Source organism: Salvia hispanica, chromosome 4 (assembly GCF_029641045.1).
Source record: "Salvia hispanica isolate PSC_SH4W2 chromosome 4, Shi_PSC_v1, whole genome shotgun sequence".
Lineage (NCBI taxonomy): Eukaryota > Viridiplantae > Streptophyta > Magnoliopsida > Lamiales > Lamiaceae > Salvia > Salvia hispanica.
In genome coordinates this window covers 59,709,781-59,731,840 of record NC_142695.1, presented here as the reverse complement: position 1 = coordinate 59,731,840, position 22,060 = coordinate 59,709,781, and the positions used below count along the sequence as shown (strand labels likewise).

The window sequence follows — 22,060 nt, the reverse complement described above, 5'->3', positions numbered from 1 at the left end:
GAAATTAACCCCAATCACAGTAGTACATTTAATTGTATAATCTTTTATTGAAAGCGGTTACATAATAACTCCAAGATTCATGTCTTCAAATTGTCACGGCCTCGACAAGCACCATCTTTACCCATTCTTTGCATTTGTTGGGATCGGAATAGCAATCCGTGTCCGAATAGAGAAGATGTACGACACGAGCAAGATTGACAACACGCGTGAGGATTGGCATGGATGCCGGTGTTGGCTCAAGGCATTCTTGATTCATATCTTTCCATGCGTTCTTCACTCGTTGTTTAAGTTGAGCACGACCATCATCCTCCGACACGCCATATTGTTTCATGTAGCAATGTATTGCTGAGGGTTTCTCCTCATACTACATGAATTAAATCCATAAATAAGAGACAATGCAAATGTAACATATGCATAACACGTGCATATGTTATAGTACGTGCTTAGCGCCTAAGCACTAAAGCGCGCACACACATGCTTAACACAACCTATAAGAATTTTTTGATTTTATATACGATACACACACACATATATATGTACGACATACCTCGTCTCCAACTAAGTCATCCATTAATCGACCAACTACGGATGATGCTCGGACTATCAGAGGTTCCGTTGTAATCCAATCGAAATCTCTTTGACTAACTTGATCTCCCATACCCACCAAAGAAGTTGTTGATGCCATCATGTAACCAGCGGACTCGAGGGACACCTTCATATACTCGTCTAGTGTTGGAATATAATCGTTATACAACCATTTCGCCTCCTCAAAATATGCCATTGCTAACTTTTTCATCTGCAAACAAATTCAAAAAACTCGTTAAATAAAATGTGGGTAAATTGTCAGAAAAACCATGAAATTTGGTCACGAATATTGTTTTTAATATTAATGTTGCGGGATTCGTTAAATTTTGACCAAACTTCATGACTTTTTGACAGTTTAGTTTACTATGGAAAGATGAATACTTCTTGTATTGCATATTGGACGCGGTATGATTCTTCGATTTTCTCCATTTCATCTTCTATCTCAGTATAAGTATCAATAAGGCTTCGGTAGCACATTTGGATGTATGGTGGTGAATCCTCCAACGTCTCATTAGCATCCCAACTGAAACAAGAAAATAAAACACATTTGTTAGGTCAAATTTATTCAAAACAATTGTAATAGTAAGTAAAAACTAACTGAAAATTTGCATCCAACCATTGAACACTGTCTGTTAGAATCTGTAGTTCATCTAGCGTTGCATATTCATATGTGTCGTCAAGAATCGAAGCCATACAAATGGCTTTCAGTAATATTCTTCTTGCTTCAGCATAGCTTGGCTCAAAGAAGACTCCTACCATCCACAGGTACAATTCTGTAACCCTATCTCTTGCATAAGGCATTTTATTCTTCACGTCCAATTTCTTCCACCACCTATTTCAATTAAATGGAATATAAATTTAAATAACTGCAATCAAATTATAGAATTATAATAAAATGAAATCACAATAATTAAATATAAGTACCTTGTAGCATCACTGAGCTCTCTCTGGTGCATCTTCTGCACTAGGTTGAAATCCAATTTCGCAAAATTCAGTAGTATTTCATTATGTGACTCGTCTTCTTGGTACCCGGAAATGAACTTTCTGGCACCTAATCTTGTGACACTCAAGGGGTTTGGAATCCTCAGAGCTTCGTGAATACGTTTGGAGAGAGACACATCAGCCTCCATATTTTGGAGTGAAGCATGAAGATGAGATGAACAAAACCCTATTGCTTTGTCCAGAATTTCCTCGTCGTGTTTGAGAAGATGAGCCGCCTCGTATAAGCTCAACAAACCTTCAACGTTGTTTTTCAATGACGCCCCATAATTTCCTTCACCATCAGTGAATTTGCGAAACACATCTGTTGAAGTAAACTGTCAGTAATCATATTTCACAACGAAAGGTGTGGTTGTAGCATGTAAGAATCTTACCACATGGGACGTTGTAACCTTGTTGTCTAAGCAAACGAAAGCGAAGAGCCACAATGCATAGATCATCATTGTCTTTGCTATTTTGCTGCATGTAACTGTCATGAATATATTTCAAGGATTCTTCAATTTCTTTTTCGAAATGATATTCCACTCCCAAGCGCTGGATCTCATCGATGAGTTCCAGTTTAGACGATGAATCATTTGGAGTTTGAGTTAGCATTTTTCTGACCAGTTCTTTCTGCTTTGCGAGCTCTTCTTTTTCAGCATCAGTGATTTTCTACAAAAATAATAAGTACATTAGAATTATACTATAACACACTATATGAAATAACAATTGTTTTGTATTTAGATATATACCGTGTTATTGGAATCATATTTAAGAAAGAAGTCTCCCCAAATGGAAGGATGAAATGTCGCAGATTTACGAATTTCATCTAAGCTCTTGCCGTTCTTGATTGGAACAAGTGGTGAACACATTTCCATCGTGTTACTCTTTGTTTCTAAGAAAATGCTTGTGTGTGTGAGTGAGAGAGATAGATAGATAGCCGATGATTTGGTGTTTCATTTGAAGAATGTGAAGGTATTTATAGGTCTTCGTCGGCGTAAACTCTACTCAAAATAACTTTTTTTATTGCTTCAATAGATGCTTATTTTCATAGTGTTTCTTTCTTGGCTAGCGGTAGTTTTGTGGCGTTCTTTCTTATTAATTTATCAATAAATTAGGTGCATGTGTAAAAGATATGATTGTTTAGATAAAAAAAAAACAGATGAATTGTTCTTTCTTATTAATTTATCAATAAATTAGGTGCATGTGTAAAGATATTATTGTTTAGATAAAAAAAAACCTGTTTATTTTGGCGTTCCATGCCTTAATTTTTATATGTTCACGTCTCTCTGTCGGAGCATTATAGTATTACTACATTGTCAGGTGTTTATTTGGGGTCCAGCACCATCTTATTGACTGTTTTATTACTATCTAAATTATTATGTGTCATTCTTGTTCTTGTCTCAACCGAATTTAGATGTATAACAAAGATCAAATTGTTGGTGATTTAGGGATTACAAGAAGGAATACAAGAAGAACTGAAACGAAAATTACAACGGAAAATTCGAAACTAATGAACCGTAAAAGGAAATAGCCGAGTCGAGGAGGCCTCTTTCCGCAAGACGAGATACGCCCCGGTAGTGCTCTTCGGATTGGCGTTTCGTCCCCAAAGATAAAACGGCTACGTCTCTGATGAAGCAGCACCGCTATCAGCAGAGCTCCGGTGAACTGGATGGAGGAGAGGGCAGAGCTTCGACAGAAGAACAATGCAGAGAGAGAGAGCTTATGATGCAGAATGCTTTCTAGTGTTTTTAGTGTGTAGAATGCATGGAATGGCTAGCCTATTTATAGGCTCGGTCCACTGCAAGGGGTCAACGGCCATAATGGTCGTCATTAAAGCTAGACCGTAACGGTCGTCGGTTACGAGCTGTAACGTTCGGGCGTTACAAGCCGTTACGCGCTTAGAGCTAGAGAGGCTGAGTCTAGAAGCTTCTAGATTCGTTCACGACGTGGACTCTCACGTGTCAGCCACGTTGGCTTACCGCGTCATACTGACGAGGTGGCATCCCGCTTGGCTCGCTGACGTGGAAACGGTGGTGGTCTAAAAAGAACTAGACCCACTAGACTTGGGCCAAGCCCGCAACTAGGCCCAAGCACCAAGCCCACGACCAGGCCCAAAGAACAGTTGCCAAGATCCAAGATCCAAGTCCAATGACAAGGACAAGGGCACGGGCACGGGCACGAGCACGAGCACGGGCGCGGGCGCGGGCTCGGGCTCGAGGCTCGAGGCTCTCGGCACGCGGCTCACGGCGGGGCGGGCGGCGCGCGCGTGTGCGCGCGTGTGGGCTCTTACAGCCCATCTTAGTCCACTATAATTATTACATGTAATAATCCTTCTTATTAAATACTAGTTTAATAAGGTTGAAACTTTCAATGTGGGATAATTAACTCTCTTAATTATTCCCTAATCTCCTCTCATAGCTCATTAAGTTTGCAATTTTTGCACAATTTTAAACAATTATTTCTCACTCACCGGGAATCGAATTTGAGAAAATAAATATACCACGGTCATCTACTCCGAACGTAGATCGACACTATATCATTTAATTTTACAAAATTAAATGTCTCCTTGAAATTATAATTGGTCAAAGTCCATTGACCGGACATAGATTCCAACAATCCCCCACATGAGTGGAAATAGCCAAATGCAAATGCATGCAGACACAAGCTCAACCCTCGAGAGGTATATAAGCATAAGGATAGGTAGCTTTTAGCTTTGAACCTTCCATAGTCAACGCCATCGGATACACAGGTGGCCTAGTAGCGCGATGCTTTGAACTAGTCCTCCACGGCGTGCACCGAGACAATGGTGTTAACACTTAAACACCTCAACCTCATCCGTTCTCACGTTTTGTGTCCTTTGCGGCCTTGGACACCACTTTGGATTCATAAGTGTGTAATTTGAAGCGGCCACACTTCACACTTACATAGGTGATTCCTACTCGAGTATCTTGCCCTACTCGGTCTCTTAGAGAACTCAATCTCCTTGAGATCCTTAGAAATCATTAAAAGTCATAGACTTATCCTCACCACAAGGCAAGTTTTCAACACTCTATTGCTCTTTAGGGAATAGATGTAGATGAGTGTTTCACACGAACTCTCATAGCTTAGTTTTCCCATTGAACCAAGTTCTTGGGATCTCCAGTCATCATGGTTGGGTTACCACTATGACAATTCTTTAGTTTGTGGATTTCAAACCCATTCCCTCTAGCAACTTATTCATTTGATCACGATTTAACCCTTTGGTTAGCGGATCCGCTAGATTATCTATTGACTTCACGTAGTCAATTGTAATCACGCCTGTTGTGATCAAATGTCTCACGGTATTATGTCGTCGTCGAATATGTCGAGACTTGCCGTTATAGAAGCCATTGTTCGCCCTCCCGATAGCGGCTTGGCTATCACAGTGAATCAACACTGGAGGCACCGGCTTACACCAACCTGGAATATCCTCACGGAAGTTCTTAAGCCATTCGGCTTCTTCCCCAGCTTTATCTAAAGCTATGAATTCTGATTCCATAGTTGAACGGGCTATACATGTCTGTTTCGTGGATTTCCACGAGACAACACCACCCCCAATAGTAAAGACGTATTTACTTGTTGAAAGTGAGTCCTTATTGTCGGATATCCAATTCGCATCACAGTACCCTTCAAGTACCGGGGGGTATCTCGAAAAGTGTAGCCCATGATTTTGAGTATGTTTTAGATATCTCAAAACCCTTACAAGAGCTCTCCAATGCTCTTTGCTTGGATTACTCGTGTAGCGACTCAACTTGTTCACGGCTCAGGCAATGTCCGGTCGAGTGCAATTAGTTAAGTACATAATGCACCCAATGACCCGTGCATATTCTTCTTGTGCAACGGGTTCGCCCTTGTTTTTGCTCAAGTGAACATTGAGTTCAATTGGAGTCTTAACCGGCGCGCCATCATAGGCATTGAATTTCTTCAATATCTTCTCAATATAATGAGATTGGGTTAAGATGATTCCATCGGATGTTCTTAGAATTTTCATTCCAAGAATTACATCGGCTAGACCCATGTCTTTCATGTCAAAGTTTCTCTTTAACATGGCTTTTGTCTCGTTAATCACTTGAGTGGTACTCCCCATGATTAACATGTCATCAACGTAGAGACACACTATAACGTACCCATTATTAGTGCTCTTAATATAGACACATTTGTCACACTCGTTGATTTTAAACCCATTTGATAACATCACATTATCAAACTTCAAGTGCCATTGCAACGGCGCTTGTTTTAATCCATAGAGGGACTTAACCAGTTTGCATACCTTCTTTTCTTGTCCGGGCACTACAAACCCTTCGGGTTGTTCCATATAGATTTCATCTTCTAGTTCACCATTTAGAAACGCAGTCTTGACATCCATTTGATGAATCTCAAGGTTGTGCAATGCAGCAATCGCGAGAAGCACTCGGATAGATGTAATCCTCGTTACAGGTGAATAGGTATCGAAGAAGTCATGTCCTTCCTTTTGTTTAAAACCCTTTACTACCAATCGGGCTTTATACTTATCCACTGTTCCATCGGCCTTAAATTTTCTTTTAAGCACCCATTTGCACCCTAAAGGTTTGGCACCTTCGGGCAAATCAACCAACACCCAAGTGTGGTTTAGCAAAATTGAGTCAATTTCGCTTTGAACAGCTTCTCTCCAATGTAACCCGTCTGGGCCATCGAATGCTACTTTTATTGACGTTGGCTCTTCATCCAACATAAAAGCAATGTAGTCAGGACCAAATGTTTTTGGTGTTCTGACCATACTACCACGTCTTAGTACTGCATCACTTGGATCATGCCTCACTCGCTTGCGCGATTTAGGCTCTTCATCCGCGGATTTAGAACTAGTGGCTTCATCCACTGTTTTAGAACTAGTGGCCTCATCTTCAATTCTTGTCTCGGAATTGATTGGGACTTCTTCTTTGTCCTTGCAAGGAAATGTATTTTCGAGAAATACGGCATTCCTTGACTCGATTGTTGTTCCTACTGTAATAGTCGATATTTCAGACTTGTGAACAACAAATCTATATGCACTACTGTTAAGTGCATATCCAATGAAGATACAATCGATTGTTTTAGGGCCAATTGTAACTTCTTTGGGCGGGGGAACCATCACCTTGGCCAAACACCCCCACACTTTGAGGTATTTGTAGGATGGTTTCCTACCTTTCCACAATTCATAAGGAGTGATGTCTTTTCCTTTGAGTGGAATTTTGTTTAGGATATAGTTGGCTGTCAAAATAGCCTCCCCCCACATGTTCTGGGGTAATCCTGAACTTAGTAGTAACGCATTCATCATCTCTTTTAGAGTTCAATTTTTGCGTTCCGCTACACCATTAGATTGTGGTGAGTATGGAGCAGTTGTTTGATGAATTATACCACTTGCGTTGCATAACTCCTCAAACGGGGCTACATACTCGCCTCCTCTATCACTTCGAATCGCTTTGATTTTACAACCAAGTTGATTCTCAACTTCGTTCTTATACTTTTTGAACGCTTCGATTGCTTCATCTTTACTTCTTAAAAGATAAATATAGCAATATCTTGTGCAATCATCTATAAAAGTGATAAAGTACTTTTTACCACCTCTAGTTTGCACCATCTTTAAATCACATACATCCGTGTGAATTAATTCAAGGGGTTTTGTTTTTCGTTCAACTGAGTGAAACGGTAACTTAGTCATTTTTGCCTCAAGACATATTTCACATTTGTCTTGGGTATCTACTTCAATTGCCTTTAGTAAATCTAAATTTACTAATCTTTTTACGGCTTTTGAATTTACATGTCCCAATCTACAATGCCACAAATTTGAAGACTCGGTCAAATAAGATGAAGTAGATGCTTTATTATTATTGTTAGCCAAAGGCTTTGGAACAAGGCGCGTAGCCACACTAAGCTTGAAAAGTCCGTCGGTTACATAACCTTTTCCGAGGGACTTCCCAAACTTGTACAAAACAAACCTATCAGACTCGAATACAAGTTTAAACCCCTTATTAACTAGTATTGATCCTGACACTAGGTTCTTGCGGATGTCCGGGACATGTAGCACATCCTTCAAAGTGATCGTGACTCCAGATGTCATCATGAGTATCACATTGCCAATGCCGAGGACCTTGGACGATGCTTGATTCCCCATGTTGATCTTCCTCCCTTCAACAGCAGTGTAGGAGGCAAACTTGCTCCTATCGGAGCAAACATGAGCAGTAGCGCCGGTGTCGATGTACCAGCCGCCCTTGTTGTCAACAATGTTGACTTCTTCAGTGACCACGGCAACGAGGTCATATTCATTCCAGTCCTTGAACTCTTTCTCAACGACGTGGGCTGCCGGCTTCTTCTTCTTGCTGCGGCAGTCTTTGGCAAAGTGGCCAACTTTGCCACACTTGTAGCACTCGCCTTCAAATTTCTTTGCAGGCTACTTTCCCTTCCCTTTGTCTTTCTGATTTGGGCGGGGGCGTTTGTTGGAGGGTCCGCCCCGCTCCAACAAGTTGGCTTTGGCATCAAGTGGGCTAAAGCCCTTAGCCTTTTGGTCGATCTTGCGCACATCCGCTTCAATGCGCAGCTTCACGATCAAATCTTCAAGACTCATCTTCTTTCGCTTGTGCTTGAGGTAGTGCTTGAAATCCTTCCAACTAGGAGGAAGCTTCTCAATGAGTATGCACCGCACAAAGTTGTCGGGCAAATTCATCCCTTCAGCCACGAGTCCGTGGATGATCATTTGGAACTCTTGAACTTGTTCCATGACCGGTCTAGAGTCGACCATTTTGTAGTCCATGAACTTGGATACTACAACATGTTCCGTACCGGCAGCATTGTCTACACTATACTTCTTTTCTAGGCTTTCCCACATCTCTTTTGATGTGGTTACAAGGGAGTATACATTGTACAAACTATCATCTAATGCACTTAGAATAAAATTTTTACAAAGATAATCTCCTTTGCGCCATGCTTCATAGTCCGCCATGACCTCAACACTTGTCTCTTGATCACTTGGCGCGGGCGGCTCGTTCTCCGTGAGGAAGTTGGCGATGCCCAATGTTGTCAAGTAGAACAACATCTTTTGGTACCACCTCTTGAAGTCAGCTCCTCCAAACTTAGGTGGTTTTTCGGCGGGTGGCATCATTCTTGGTGCCAAAGGTGCCGCACTTGGTCCTTGGAAGGAACCAATTCCGTTGCCCCCGAAGGAGCCAACAACATGGTTGGGCATAGAGCCCCCACCATTCATGTTGGGCGTAGAGCCCGCCATGGTCGCATTGGTCCCGAAGGAACCAAAGCCCGTGTTGAACCCGAAGGTTCCAACACTCGCATGAGACCCGAACGCCCCAGCAGTCGCGTGAGACTCGAAGGTCCCCGCATTCATGTGAGACCCGAAGGCCCCAACACTCGATCCATTAAAGGATCCGAAGGAACCACTAAATATGGAACCAACCGACCCACTCGAGGTAGATCCACCAGTGAGCCCCTGGGTAGTAGTATGCACCCAAGGGGTTGTTGATGAAGATGGATAGAGCCCGGAAGTTGGCATCATCGTGGTGGATGCCATGGTGGAGGAAATGATGGCGGCGGTGGTGGCCGGAGTGGTGGAAGCGGCGGTGTTGGATTCAGTTGACATCTCCAGCAAAGGTGATTATAGTTTCGAAAGTATTAGTTTCAGTTTTAGGTCCAGATCCCTTCAAAAGCAAGTTATATCTCGTCTTGCGATTGTTGGTGATTTAGGGATTACAAGAAGGAATACAAGAAGAACTGAAACGAAAATTACAACGGAAAATTCGAAACTAATGAACCGTAAAAGGAAATAGCCGAGTCGAGGAGGCCTCTTTCCGCAAGACGAGATACGCCCTGGTAGTGCTCTTCGGATTGGCGTTTCGTCCCCAAAGATAAAATGGCTACGTCTCTGATGAAGCAGCACCGCTATCAGCAGAGCTCCGGCGAACTGGATGGAGGAGAGGGCAGAGCTTCGACAGAAGAACAATGCAGAGAGAGAGAGCTTATGATGCAGAATGCTTTCTAGTGTTTTTAGTGTGTAGAATGCATGGAATGGCTAGCCTATTTATAGGCTCGGTCCACTGCAGGGGGTCAACGGCCATAATGGTCGTCATTAAAGCTAGACCGTAACGGTCGTCGGTTACGAGCCGTTACGCGCTTAGAGCTAGAGAGGCTGAGTCTAGAAGCTTCTAGATTCGTTCACGACGTGGACTCTCACGTGTCAGCCACGTTGGCTTACCGCGTCATACTGACGAGGTGGCATCCCGCTTGGCTCGCTGACGTGGAAACGGTGGTGGTCTAAAAAGAACTAGACCCACTAGACTTGGGCTAAGCCCGCCACTAGGCCCAAGCACCAAGCCCACGACCAGGCCCAAAGAACAGCCCAAATACCAATTGCCAAGATCCAAGTCCAAGGACAAGGGCACAGTCCAAGGACAAGGACAAGGGCACGGGTTCGGGCTCGCGGCACGCGGCTCGCGGCGGGCGGCGCGCGTGTGCGCGCGTGTGGGCTCTTACAGCCCATCTTAGTCCACTATAATTATTACATGTAATAATCCTTCTTATTAAATACTAGTTTAATAAGGTTGAAACTTTCAATGTGGGATAATTAACTCTCTTAATTATTCCCTAATCTCCTCTCATAGCTCATTAAGTTTGTAATTTTTGCACAACTTTAAACAATTATTTCTCACTCACCGGGAATCGGATTTGAGAAAATAAATATACCACGGTCATCTACTCCGAACGTAGATCGACACTATATCATTTAATTTTACAAAATTAAATGTCTCGTTGAAATTATAATTGGTCAAAGTCCATTGACCGGACATAGATTCCAACACAAATTTAACCACAAGATTTTGTAATCTAATGGACAATAAAATATTTTGTTAGTTATTTTATGGTCATTTCCATAATGATGTACATTCAATGTAATTATTGTTTTACTGATGTATAAATACACGTTGTCTTCTTTTCTAAACTATTTTGATCTCCATTTGCTACCAAAATTGCATCATCTGATTGAGTGAAATCAGTAAGAAGCTTTTCTTCGAAAATTTTGAGAATGATCAAGGTGGAGAAACTGTCTTCTTTCTGACATGAGATCTCTCTACTAAGGACTGCTTCTTGCAATGAGACATAAGCAGTCGTGCCTGTTAACTGTTGGGTTACAAACTCATCTCACATCGGGTGTTGGAGGAAAGTTGGAAGGTGTATATAATTCATATCCAACCCCAATTAGTTTGATCCCTTTTTGTAGTGATCCAAAAGCAAATTCGTCAAAGCAGACAATATCAAACTAATGTTGCCGTCGACGATCCTAACTCTTTTGCAGTTGAATCCATATTCTCACAATTCATGAACTCGGATTTCAATCTATTGAATGTCCTTCCGTCGGGAGATCACTTATAACATTCATCAAATCATCCATTAAATGTGCCATAGAATCTGGCACACCTAGATACGATACATGGAAAGGTGTGATTTATAGTGAGGGGGAGAGAATTTCCTTCACTGTCAGTGAATTTGCAAAACACATCTGTTGAAGTAAACTAGTTAGAAATCATATTTCTCAACGAGAAATTAAAGGTGTGGTTGTAGCATGTAATCATATTCATGCGACACCTTTTCACTTCTTTGGTTACTTGGTACTGGTCCAGGACTTCAATGATGGATTGACTTGATAAATCGTATGTACATGTGTTTCTTATTCTTGTAGCCCAATCTGAACTTCGTGTTTTTAATCCACTTACGGCCTAAAGTTAGCGGACTGAGACATACTTTTATATATTGGTTCAATAATAAAATATGAGTGCTATGGGTTAGTGGAGCGTAGGGTCCACTTACCAAATATAGTAAAAGTGAAATAAGACATTTATTGGCGGACGGATAAAAAAGGAAAAATGGAACATTTAATAGCGCACGGAGGGAGTAGTAAAATTAGGGAATCAATCTTTTGAGTATAATGTTGATGATTTTTGAATCTTTAATGCCACATATCACTTTCAATGACAATTCATAAAATTCTCAAAAACTTACCCTCCATCCCTGAAAATTTGCCACTTATTTTCATTTCCGTTCGTTCCTAAAAATTTGTCACCTTTCGCTTTTACCATTTTTATAGTGGGTCTCATACTCCACTAACTCATTCTCATTCACATTTTATTATAAAACTAATATATAAAAGTAGGACCCACATACTACTAACTTTTTCAATTCACTTTTTATTACATTCCTTAAAACCCGTGTCGGGTCAAATGGTGAAAAATTATAAGGGACAGAGGGAGTATAATTTATACTCCATGCATCTTTTAAAAATAAAAATTATTTATTTTTCTATGCGTCTCTTAAAAATAGAATTTTCCATTATAGAAAACTTCTTAATATCTAATGAGAAGAGGCTCATTTTCCACCAACACATTTGTTTCTATCTCTCTTACTTTTGCATTAATTTTGCATTAAAACTCATGTTGTATCAAAAGTTTCTATTTTTAAGCAAACGGAAAGAATATAACTTTCTCAATTCAAATTATTTTTTCACATTCCATATATATTTACAAGGATTCTAACAAAATCTATATAGCATACGTCCGGACGAAGAAATTTGCACGAAAAATGTTATTTTAGTATATCTGTAATAAGGAATGCGTTGTATTGCTAACTTTCTTAAATTGCTAACTTTGTTAATTCATCAACGCAGTGTATTAATATATCAACATGTTGACATTAAAATGTCTTAACACAATTTTGTGTTGACATTTTAATATACTATGTTAATATTTTAAATATCGATGTTAACACAGTGTATTTAAATGTGAACTAAGTTAACAGAGTTAGCAATTTAAAAAAGTTAGCAACAAATCATACCTCTCTATAATGATATGCAGTATAATGTTTTTAATTGATAAAGACGCCACCGCTTACCACCTGGACGCTGCCCGCCATCGTTTGATGATTCAATAAGTTTCATTGTGATTAGTAGGGATGTCAATGTAGCCCGCAACCCGTGGGTTGGCCTGAATAGCCCGCTAATTTATAGGGTTAGGGTTGAAAATTTCTAGCCCGGTAAAAATAAAACCCGATAAGCCCGCACCCAATTATCTAGATATTAGTAGGTATTAAAATATCTAGATATTTTAAGAGAATTCTCTAGATTATAGATATTTTGTAGAATTCTCTAGAATTAGGATGTATTAAAATATTTAGATATTTTAGTAGAATTTCCTAGAATGTTAGGAAAATATCTAGATTTTTATGGAGAAAAAATCTAGATATAAAATATTATAGAGAATTCTAGAACATGAAGTGAATACTAGACATGAAGAAAAACAAAACAAAACCCAAGGTTGAATTATGCAGTCTTCAGTCTTCTCTTGCCTGAATCTGCAGAGCTCCGCTCCAATGGAAGATGGAAGAATAGTATGTGGAATATGAGATGGAAGAATGTGTAGAGGGGAAAAGATTGGAGGTTCTGAGATGAATATTATGAATTAGGTTATGGGGTATATAGAGGCTAGAAAAGGATTTATAATTGGTAAAAAGTATCCTCCAAGTAATGGAAAAGATGGTAAATTCGAATTCTCCAATTAATAGGAGAGATTTGGCAACAATTTCTTTCCTTCCTTAATTTCCGCCTAATTTTGACTGCACTGCGCAACGCTCGTAAAATGGCCATAACTTTCTCTACAAAACTTCGATTTAGATGTTCAAGGTACCCACGCGAAGCTCTTTCGAAGATGAAGAGAATGGTATGTATTAAGTACTGATTGGACCTCAAACTCGTTGGCAGATGGTCTCGAACAGAGGCTGTTGTACCTTGGCCTTTTTGTACCCCTTTTTCTATCTTTTTCTATCATTTATCAACAAACACATTAAAATACCAAAATATATAATATATGCAATTTAAGAACATAATTTGCAAGATTGACATTTAAAACGAGCCAAATCTAGGCCTTAAAATCATGCAAATCCCGTGTTTATCAATCCCTATAAATAGGGGAGAGTTGTAACATTTTGGATAAGTTGAGAAGTTGTGAAGTTGAGAAAGTTTGAGATATTGAGTGTTCTTTCCTTCCCCACATCAAAACATCTCCTAAACCATTTCCTACATATTCCACCCATCCTTCTCTCAAATATTTCCTCCAAACTAAATTATTCCTCCAACATATATCCTACATATTTCCAACAAAGTGGTACCAGAGCCATAAGTTCCTACCTGTAGTATGGCTAACTTGCGGTCGTTCCAAGTCCCCATGCTCAATAAGAGCAGTTTCGATAATTGGAGTATCAAGATGAAAGCGTTATTAGAAGCCCACGACGTTTGGGAGATCGTGGAGAATGGCTACGAGGAGCCACAAGACGAGACCGATCTATCCCAACAACAAAGGGATAGATTGCGAGATGCGAGAAAGAGAGACAAGAAGGCTCTCTATCTCATCTACCAAGCTCTAGGGGACGACGATTTCGAGAAGATCTCGAGTGCAAGCACCGCCAAAGAAGCGTGGAAGAAGCTTCAAATCTCGTGTGTTCGTGCGGAGCGAGTAAAGAAGGTACGCCTCCAAACTTTAAGAGGGGAATTTGAATCTTTACATGTGAAAGAGTCCGAATCAATTTCGGATTATTTTTCAAGAGTCATGGCGGTGTCAAATCAAATGAAAAGAAATGGTGAAAAATTGGAGGATGTTAGAATCATGGAGAAAATATTGCGCTCTCTAACCCCTAATTTTGAGCACATAGTAGTTACAATAGAAGAAACAAAAGATTTGGAGGAAATGACCATCGATCACTTATTGGGTTCGCTACAAGCATATGAGGAGAAACAAAAGAAGAAACAAGAAATTGTGGAGCAACTTTTGAAGTTGCAAGTAAGCCCAAAGGAGAACGAAGAAAGCTCGAGCAATGGTGGTGGCCCACAAGGAAGAGGTCGTGGACAAAGACAAGATCGAGGCCGTGGTCGTGGTCGAGGATATGCTCGTGGACGTGGACGTGGACGAGGACGAGGATATTTTTCAAACAATGAAGAAAGAAAGGAGTTCCCAAATATGGGACGAGGAAGGAGCAATCCATAGTCGAGGTACGATAAATCTTCTATAGAGTGTTATAATTGTCATAGATATGGGCACTATGCTTCCGAGTGCAGAGACACAAAATCAAAAGTTGAAGAGAATGCCAATTATGTGGAGAATACGGATGAAGAAAATGGATGTATTCTTCTAGCTTATAAAGGAGATGCTGGAAGAAAAGATGATATGTGGTACCTCGACACGGGAGCGAGCAATCATATGTGCGGGAACATAGCATGTTCGTGGAGCTTGATGAATCAGTAAGTGGCAACGTCTCCTTTGGTGATGAATCTAAAATTCCTGTTAAAGGAAAAGGCAAGATTCTAATTCGTTTAAAAAATGGAGCTCATGATTTTATTTCAAACGTATATTACGTGCCCAATATGAGAAACAATATATTGAGTCTTGGACAACTCTTAGAGAAAGGTTATAACATTCACATGAAAGATTATAGCCTTTCAATAAGAGATGACAAAAATGATTTAATTGCCAAAGTGCCAATGTCCAAGAATAGGATGTTTCTATTAAATGTTCAAAATGATGTGGTGAAGTGCCTTCACTTGGATGTCTAAGAAGCAGCCCATTGTCACATTATCAACATGCGAAGCCGAATATGTGGCAGCCACCTTCAGTGTTTGTCATGCAGTATGGCTCAGAAGTTTATTATCGGAGCTCGGGTAGCCACAAAAGGAGCCAACAACTATTTGTGTGGATAACAAGTCGGCGATTGCGCTATCCAAAAATCCAGTATTCCACAACCGAAGCAAGCACATCGACACCCGCTACCACTACATCAGAGACTGCGTTGCAAATCAGGAGATCCAAGTCGAGTATGTGAAATCGCAAGATCAAGTTGCCGATATTTTCACAAAGCCCCTCAAGTACGAAGACTTTATCAAGATCAGGACATTGCTCGGAATGACAAATCAAGTTTAAGGGGGGTGTTGGAATAAATAATTAAACTTGACTTTGTAGTAGAATTATCTAGATATTAGTAAGTATTAAAATATCTAGATATTTTAAGAGAATTCTCTAGATTATAGATATTTTGTAGAATTCTCTAGAATTAGGATGTATTAAAATATTTAGATATTTTAGTAGAATTTCCTAGAATGTTAGGAAAATATCTAGATTTTTTCATGGAGAAAAAATCTAGATATAAAATATTATAGAGAATTCTAGAATATGAAGTGAATCCCTATAAATAGGGGAGAGTTGTAACATTTTGGATAAGTTGAGAAGTTGTGAAGTTGAGAAAGTTTGAGAAATTGAGTGTTCTTTCCTTCCCCACATCAAAACATCTCCTAAACCATTTCCTAAATATTCCACCCATCCTCCTCCCAAATATTTCCTCCAAACTAAATTATTCCTCCAACATATATCCTATATATTTCCAATAGATGTCAATGTAGCCCGCAACCAGTGGGCTGGCCCGAATAGCCCGCTAAATTTATAGGGTTATGGTCGAAAATTTTTAGCCCGGTAAAAATAAAATCCGATAAGCCCGCACCCGATTAACCCGCAACACGTTAGGGCCAGGCCTGAAAACCCGATGGGCTGGCCTGATAACCCGCTAAAATTTATATTTTTCAATTTTTTACTCCTAATTCAACACTTCGTTGACTAATTTTATGACATAGATAACTAAAAAAAGATAACTTTCAATTTTATGGTAAATATATAAATTATATATTAAATTTTTATTAATATAATAATTGTTAAATAAATTAATCTCACTAAAAGAATATTTAAATTTTTAACATGCATTAAAATTTCACGAAATATCAAAAATATTAGTATTTTATGATTGAGTTTAAGCATATATATCAAATTTATCATAATTAAATATTTTATATTTTATAAATATAACTAATTTTCATCATGATTTATTGGATTGTTCGAGCCTTAACCTTATCGGTAGCAACCCGATTAACCCGTCGGGCTAGCCGAAACCCGAGCTTTTAGGGTTAGGGCCGAACTTTTACAACCCGAAAGAAATCACAACCCGGCAAGCCCGCACCGATTGACCTGCAACCCGAGTAGCGTTGGCCCTAAACCCGATGGGCCAGCCCGATTGACATCCCTAGTGATTAGGTATGTCGTTAGAAAGATAGAGACATGTTTTGGTTTGTTGTCTAAAACATTACATCGTTCATAGAGACGATGAAGCCTAACATAGTTAGGTAGGTCGATATATCATTAACATTCTCCTTTAAGAAAAAGAGAATACAAGTAATAAAATTAAACATAAAATCAAATTAAATCTCAAATTGATATACAGTCCAAAGTTTGGTATTCATTTTGATATAAATTAAACTTCAGCTGCCATTATGATACATGAGTCATACTTTGATAACCATTTATGAAATTAACCACAATCATAGTAGTACATTTATTTGTGTAATCTTTTATTGAAAAGCAGTTACATAATAACTCCAAGATTCATGTCTTCAAATTGTCACGGCCTCGACAAGCACTAGCTTTACCTATTCTTTGCATTTGTTGGGATCGGAATAGCAATCCGCGTCCGAATAGAGAAGGTGTACGACACGAGCAAGATTGACAACGCGCGTGAGGATTGGAATGGATGCCGGTGTTGGCTCAAGGAATTCTTGATTCATATCTTTCCATGCGTTCTTCACTCGTTGTTTAAGCTGAGCACGAGCATCATCCTCCGACACGCCATATTGTTTCATGTAGCAATGTATTGCTGAGGGTTTCTCCTCATACTACATGAATTAAATCCATAAATAAGACACAATGCAAATGTAACATATGCATAACACATGCATATGTTATAGTACGTGCTTAGCGCCTAAGCACTAAAGCGCGCACACACATGCTTAACACAACCAATAAGAAATTTTTGGTTTAGTTTATATACTACACACACACATATATATACACGACATACCTCGTCTCCAACTAAGTCATCCATTAATCGACCAACTACGGATGATGCTCGCACTATTAGAGGTTCCTTTGTAATCCAATCGAAATCTTTTTGACTAACTTGATCTCCCATACCCACCAAAGAAGTTGTTGATGCCATCATGTAACCAGCAGACTCGAGGGACACTTTCATATACTCGTCTAGTGTTGGAATATAATTATTATACAACCATTTCGCCTCCTCAAAATATGCCATTGCTAACTTTTTCATCTACAAACAAATTCAAAAACCTCGTTAAATAAAATGTTGGCAAATTGTCAGAAAAACCATGAAATTTGGTCATGAATATTGTTTAGGGTTTAGGGATTAGTTAAATTTTGACCAAACTTCATGATTTTTTTGACAGTTTCGTTTACTATGGAAAGATGAATACTTCTTGTGACGCATATTGGACGCGGTATGATTCTTCGATTTTCTCCATTTCATCTTCTATTTCAGTATAAGTATCAATAAGGCTTCGGTAGCACATTTGGATGTATGGTGGTGAACCCTCCAAGGTCTCATTAACATCCCAACTGAAAGAAGATAATAAAAACACATTTGTTAATTAGGTCAAATTTATTCAAAACAATTGTACTAGTATGTAAAAACTAACTGAAAATTTGCATCCAACCATTGAACACTGTCTGTTAGAATCTGTAGTTCATCTAGCGTTGCATATTCATACGTGTCGTCAAGAATCGAAGCCATACAAATGGCTTTCAGTAATATTCTTCTTGCTTTAGCATAGCTTGGCTCAAAGAAGACTCCTACCATCCACAGGTACAATTCTGTAACCCTATCTCTTGCATAAGGCATTTTATTCTTCACGTCCAATTTCTTCCACCACCTATTTCAATTAAATGGAATATAAATTTAAATAACTGCAATCAAATTATAGAATTATAATAAAATGAAATCACAATAATTAAATATGTGTACCTTGTAGCATCACTAAGCTCTCTCTGGTGCATCTTTTGCACTAGATTGAAATCCAATTTCGCGAAATTCAGTAGTATTTCATTATGTGACTCGTCTTCTTGGTACACGGAAATGAACTTTCTGGCACCTAGTCTTGTGACACTCAAGCGGTTTGGCATCCTCAGAGCTTCGTTAATACGTTTGGAGAGAGACACATCAGCCTCCATATTTTGGAGTGAAGCATGAAGATGAGACGAACAAAACCCTATTGCTTTGTCCAGAATTTCCTCGTCGTGTTTGAGAAGATGAGCCGCCTCGTATAAGCTCAACAAACCTTCAACGTTGTTTTTCAGTGACGCCCCATAATTTCCTTCTCCATCAATGAATTTGCAAAACACATCTGTTGAAGTAAACTAGTTAGTAATCATATTTCTCAACGAGAAAGGTGTGGTTGTAGCATGTAAGAATCTTACCACATGGGTTGTTGTAACCTTGTTGTCTAAGCAAACGAAAGCGAAGTGCCACAATGCGTAGATCATCATTGTCTTTGCTATTTTGCTGCATGTAACTGTCATGAATATATTTCAAGGATTCCGCGACTTCTTTTTCAAAATGGTATTCCACACCCAGGCGCTGGATCTCATCGATGAGTTCCAGTTTAGACGATGAATCGTTTGGAGTTTGAGTTAGCATTTTTCTGACCAGTTCTTTCTGCTTTGCGAGCTCTTCTTTTTCAGCATCAGTGATTTTCTACAAAAATAATAAGTACATTAGAATTATACTATAACAAACTGTATGAAATAACAATTGTTTTGTAATTAGATATATACCGTGTTATCGGAATCATATTTAAGAAAGAAGTCTCCCCAAATGGAAGGATGAAATGTCGCAGATTTGCGAATTTCATCTAAGCTCTTGCCGTTCTTGATTGGAACAAGTGGTGAACACATTTCCATCTTACTGTATATATGTTTCTAAGAAAATGTTTGTGTGTGTGAGTGAGAGAGAGAGAAATAGATAGATTGCCGATGATTTGGTGTTTCATTTGAAGAATGTGAAGGTATTTATAGGTCTTCGTTGGTGTAAACTCTACTCAAAATAACTTTTTTTATTGCTTAGTTCTCCTTCTCAATAGATGCTTATATTCATCGTGTTTCTTTCTTGGATAGCGGTAGTTTTGTGGCGTTCTTTCTTATTAATTTATCAATATATTAGGTGCATGTGTAAAGATATGATTGTTTAGATAAAATAAAAAACAGAAGATTTGTTCTTTCTTATTAATTTATCAATAAATTAGGTGCATGTGTAATGATATTATTGTTTAGATAAAAAAAAACCTGTTTATTTTGGCGTTCCATGCCTTAATTTTTATATGTTCACGTCTCTCTGTCGGAGCATTATAGTATTACTACATTGTCAGGTGTTTATTTGGGGTCCAGCACCATCTTATTGACTGTTTTATTACTATCTAAATTATTATGTGTCTTTCTTGTTCTTGTCTCAACCGAATTTAGATGTATAACAAAGACCAAATTTAACCACAAGATCTTGTAATCTAATGGACAATAAAATATTTTGTTAGTTATTTTATGGTCATTTCCATAATGATGTACATTCAATGTTATAATTGTTGTAATGCAAATGCAAGATGAAGTACTGTCAATGTTATATATCTTCGAATTAATTCGAATCTGTTGAAATATATCCGTATCAACTTCCCAATGTTGAAATACACGTTGTCTTCTTTTCTAAACTATTTTGATCTCACATAGGGTGTTGGAGGAAAGTTAGAAGGTGTATATAATTCATGTCCCCTTTTTATCCCTTTTTGTAGTGACCTAAAAACAAATTCGTCAAAGCGGACAGTATCAAACTAATGTTACAGTCAACGATCCTAACAATAATATCCTTGTTGGTGTGGAAAAATGTGTTGACTTTTACTAAAAAGGAAAATGATTTTATTACTATGGAATGTACCAAAATGACAAAATGACTCTATTACTATGGAACGGAGGAAGTAGTATTTAGGTGTCTTTTACTTTCTACATTCAATTCTTTTTCTTATTAAAATATAGTAGTATTCAGGTGTCTTTTTCTTATGATGCAAAAACTTTAGAATTAAGAATGTAACGAATGACAAATTTTCTTAAGAATATACCAACCGTTATATCTGAATTATATTTGAGAAAGAATTCTCCCCAAATGTTGGATTTCCGAATTTCATCTAAGCTCTTGCCATTCTTGACCGGAACCGGTGGTGAACATCTTTCCATCTTACTCAGAGCTTCTAAGCAAATGTGCTTGTGTGTGAGAGATAGAGAGGAGAGTAGATGATTGGTGCTTTATTTGAAGAAAACATGAAGAAATTTATAAGATTTTGTTGTCCCAAACTCTACTTTTTTTCAACACTCTTAACAATATTCCAAAACACGAAATCCATATGCTTAGTTTGTCGTATTTCCATCTCATAGTATCCTTGGGAAGGAATATGCCACATGCATAAGTGAATCACTTATAACAAAATTATCATTAATATCACATTGTATAGCACGAGATAACCCTAAATAAGATAATTATTTTGACGTTAATTATGCATGTATCCCATTTTCTCAATAAATTATTTGGTCATTAGCATTTGAATTGACATTCAATTAAGTGTGTTATCGAAATTCCTAAAACGGACGTTGCTTCTCATTGAAAACAATGAGTTTATTTATTGCAGGCTAACTATTTTTTTAATATTTATTCTATACTAATTAAAGTCTATTTGGATTTGACTATTAGAGTATCATATAAAGAAACTCTCTCAATATATAACAAAAAATAAACAGAGTTTTCCAACAAATATTTATCAAATGCTTCATGATGCAATATCCATAAACTTGAATTTTCGGCAAAAATAATATTAAGTTGCAATAGTTCTTCCAATATATTGTTAATTGAATATGTAACATACTTGCATTAATAAACAAGGTTTGAACATTAGCATTATAACCATTGGAATCTTTCCAACGACAAGTTGTAGCGCAACTTCAGTTTTGACTAAGTGAAGATAGCGACTTTTATTTTTAATTTTCCTCTTGATTGTGTAAAATAAATTGCTACATTTATTAATAGGGTTTTTGGCTTTTTAAATCAAAACCTTTCCCCGAATTCCGGTTTTTCCCATGAACTATGAGATTTGTTTTTAAAACTACGAACTTTCATTTCGTTAGGATTTTCCCAACCCGACCCGAATAGCACATTTTCGACCCGAATAGCATAATTCAAAATGTTAAAGTTGTGTTTTGTTTATTCAAAAGTTGTCATTTGTTATGTAATAATTGTGACTGTATGTATTATTGTGTCAAATAGGATCCAAGTAAACAATTTAGTGACAAATAGGATTAAAATTGACATGTAGACAACCCGGGTTTCGTCGTTGACCCGCCCGGGGAAAATCCTAACGAAATGAAAGTTCGTGGTTTTAAAAACAAATCTCATAGTTCATGGGAAAAACCGGAATTCGGGGAAAGGTTTTGGTTTAAAAAGCCAAAAACCCTTATTAATATTAGTAGTCTTTTATGTAACAACCTAGTTTTGA

The 22,060-nt window shown here is 38.3% G+C and overlaps 2 protein-coding genes and 1 pseudogene across 2 annotated transcripts; 1 reads left to right on the top strand and 2 right to left on the bottom strand.

The window, feature by feature from the left end:
* Positions 1-85: 85 nt before the first annotated feature.
* Positions 86-2,441, bottom strand: LOC148929792 (bicyclo-germacrene synthase-like). The gene is made up of 7 exons (XM_089069603.1): positions 2,316-2,441; positions 1,959-2,235; positions 1,510-1,888; positions 1,202-1,417; positions 967-1,108; positions 548-796; positions 86-364 (listed from the first exon to the last, which is right to left on the bottom strand). The coding sequence occupies exons 1-7, from the start codon at positions 2,439-2,441 to the stop codon at positions 86-88; spliced, it is 1,668 nt and encodes a 555-aa protein (XP_088925729.1).
* An 11,278-nt stretch (positions 2,442-13,719) lies between these two features.
* Positions 13,720-14,689, top strand: LOC148929791 (uncharacterized). Its single transcript, XM_089069736.1, has one exon. It carries the CDS (start codon positions 13,785-13,787, stop codon positions 14,628-14,630), a length of 846 nt encoding a protein of 281 aa, XP_088925862.1. The 5' UTR covers positions 13,720-13,784; the 3' UTR covers positions 14,631-14,689.
* A 2,385-nt stretch (positions 14,690-17,074) lies between these two features.
* Positions 17,075-19,433, bottom strand: LOC148929790 (bicyclo-germacrene synthase-like; annotated as a pseudogene).
* Positions 19,434-22,060: the final 2,627 nt, after the last annotated feature.